A 2,991-nucleotide genomic window follows, 5' to 3' on the forward strand; every position below is an offset into this window, starting at 1 on the left:
TTAATAAAGTAGGCTGTAAGGAGTGAGCACTTTGCAGTAATCTCTAGTATGAACATTAACTTGATGTTACAACTGGATTTTCAAAGAAGCTTGCCATTTTTACTTTTCTGAGCCTCTCTAGGGTTTTGAAGGCTTTATATCAGTTTCTCTTTTGGAGTTGCTATCTTGGGAATTCTCTCCACTTAGCAGTTTGTCTGGAGATGAGGACATAGCAGATAACAGCTATTCATCTGGGGATCCTTTTGGCAGGGTTGGCTCTATTTGTTTTTCATCTCCCTCTTTGCAAAGATTTAATGCTGATAACCTATCTTGATCTTCTTGGTTTTCTCTCTCAAAAAGTACATGTCCCAAATCTAAGGGTATTGGAGTGATGGCGACTTCTGTTTCCTCTTGGTCTGAGGAAGCTTCAGGGAACATTCTCCCTCTTTTTGCAGAAGAGCCTGGATCCCCTGCTGTTTCAAACAAAGATTCCTGTTGTTTTCTTTTGGAAACATCTTTTTTACTGCTCTGTGGGTAAGATTCTTTATTTTCTGTCTCAGTTATCTGTGCCATATCTGACATAATGCACACACTCTCCCTGTTGCCATGAGGTTCAACTGCAGCTTCTTCTCTAGAGTAGGAAGTGCTGGCTTTAGGTTCCTCCTCTTCATCATTCTTGTTTGATTTCATTTTGGCTTTTCCTCCAAGGCGCAATTCTGTGCTACTGGCACATAACTGAGGCATAGGCGACTCTATTGAAGACATTTCACCTTGTTCTTGAATTTCATGACACATTTGAGAAGAAGGTGTTAGAATATCTTCCTGAATTTCTGTGCCTTGGTACATAGGGCTCTTTATATCACTACTCTCACTCTCCTTAGACATGGAGTTTTTCTTGCCTTCTTGCACAACTTCTGATAGTGATACTGGCCCATGCTGAGATAGAGGTGATAGATATTCCTGAATATCACCAGTGTTTGTTGGTTGGTTCATTCTTTTCGTTTGTGACCTGGTTGTGACTCGATTAGATGTTTGGGCATACATGGTAGAAGCCCAGCCAGTTTCATCAAAATTAATATCAAAGCTTATCTTTCTTGCTAGCTCTCTATCACTTTTCAGTTGTCTTTCTATCTCTCTTTTCCTTTTTTCTGCCTCCTCTGCCAATAATTGCTGTATGTATTCTTCACTGGCTTTGTTTTCTTCTTCTGCCTCGGCTCGTTGCAATGCCTCCATCTTGCGTTTCTCCTCTTCATATTCTCTTCTCAATTCTCCAGGTTCACTTATCAGACGAACTGGCTGAGGGTCATTATAGCTTCCTTGTGATTCTTGGCAAGAGACTCTCAGAGTACATTCTTCGGGATAGTGTTTTTTAATTTTCTCCCACAATTCCATATTGACAAGGGTATTTCTTTGGGTACTGAGCCAGGCCCATCCAGAGATCCCAAAGCGGCAGAAGGGACAGCATCCACTTGACGTTTCTAAGAGGGATTGAAGGCATGGCCTACAGAGTGTGTGATTGCAAGGTAGTGTGACAGGCTCGATCAAGATTTCTAAGCAGACCTTGCACTGGTATTCAGACAAAGGTGGGATGGCCTCTTCAGGCACCTCCATTTTAATGTGCTAATTAGATATAGTCAACAGCAGCACCCAGAAGAGAAAGAATAGTATTTCCAGCCCAATTATGGAGCAAGACAATGAAAAGTTTTGTGTTTAAATATGTCAAGCGTATCAGAATTCAGAAACTCCTCTTAAAGCAAGAGGGATCCTGCAGGCCAGGTAAACAGAAGTACCATGTAAAGCAGTGTATCAGTCCGAGTTTAGGACAAACTTCCGGTAAGAAAATTAACGGTTCAGTGAGGAGACCTCGGCCGTTGATCCAAGATAGTAACGTTACGGTTTTGGCAGGACAGACGTAACGGTTTTGACAGGATGGAGACACGTAAGGGTTTCCGCAGGACGGAGAGATGTAACAGTTTTGGCAGGACGGAGAGACTTAATGGTTTTGGCAGGATGGAGAGACGTAAAGGTTTCGGCAGGACAGAGAGACGTAAAGGATTCCACAGGAATGAGAGACTTAAAGGTTTCGGCAGGACGGACAGGACGGACAGGCGTGGGACGAGCGAGGTTCACACCAAATTCCCCTCTCCCCCTCACCAGGTGAGGATGACTTCTTGGCTTCGGGTAGCCAAGCCAGAGACAGTCCAGGAGCGCCCCTTCAGGGCCACCAGCTCAGGACGAAGGCTCTGGAACAACCGTTTCGGCCCTGCCCCGGAAGCACTGCCCTGCCCCGGAAGCACTGCTAAGGACTTCCGGTTTACGATTGCTGGAGCACAGTGCACATTCCCTGGTCCACTAGGCCCTATCCTGGAAGCAGGAAGGGGGCTCCCCCGAAACAGGACTTCCGTTTTACTATTGCTTTGGCAATATGGTCCACCTGGGTTTGTCCTAGAAGCAGGAAGGGGGGCACCCCCAAAGCAGGACTTCCGGTTTACTGTTGCTATGGCAATATGGTCCACCTGGCCCTGTCCTGGAAGCAGGAAGTGGGACCCCCTGAAACAGGACTTGCGGCTTACTGTTGCTATGGCAATATGGTCCACCTGGCCATGTCCTGGAAGCAGGAAGTGGGACCCCCCCCAAAGCAGGACTTCCGGTTTACTGTTGCTATGGCAATATGGCCCACTTGGCCCTGTCCTGGAAGCAGGAAGTGGGACCCCCTGAAGCAGGACTTCCGGTTTACTGTTTCTATGGCAATATGGTCCACCTGGCCATGTCCTGTAACAGGAAGTGGGACCCCCTGAAGCAGGACTTCCGGTTTACTGTTGCTATGGCAATATGGTCCACCTGGCCATGTCCTGGAACAGGAAGTGGGACCCCCTGAAGCAGGACTTCCGGTTTACTGTTGCTATGGCAATATGGTCCACCTAGCCCTGTCCTGGAAGCAGGAAGTGGGACCCCTGAAGCAGGACTTCCGGTTTACTGTTTCTATGGCAATATGGTCCACCTGGCCATGTC

The 2,991-nt window shown here is 46.9% G+C and overlaps 1 protein-coding gene across 1 annotated transcript; it reads right to left on the bottom strand.

The window, feature by feature from the left end:
• Positions 1-222: 222 nt before the first annotated feature.
• Positions 223-1,590, bottom strand: LOC311615499 (E3 ubiquitin-protein ligase RNF168-like; the record flags this gene model as incomplete). The annotated part of the gene is made up of 1 exon (XM_084870865.1): positions 223-1,590. One exon carries the CDS (start codon positions 1,588-1,590, stop codon positions 223-225), a length of 1,368 nt encoding a protein of 455 aa, XP_084726991.1.
• Positions 1,591-2,991: the final 1,401 nt, after the last annotated feature.

This window comes from Pipistrellus hanaki (genome assembly GCF_964339955.1).
Source record: "Pipistrellus hanaki genome assembly, chromosome: X".
In the NCBI taxonomy this organism is placed as follows: Eukaryota; Metazoa; Chordata; class Mammalia; order Chiroptera; family Vespertilionidae; genus Pipistrellus; species Pipistrellus hanaki.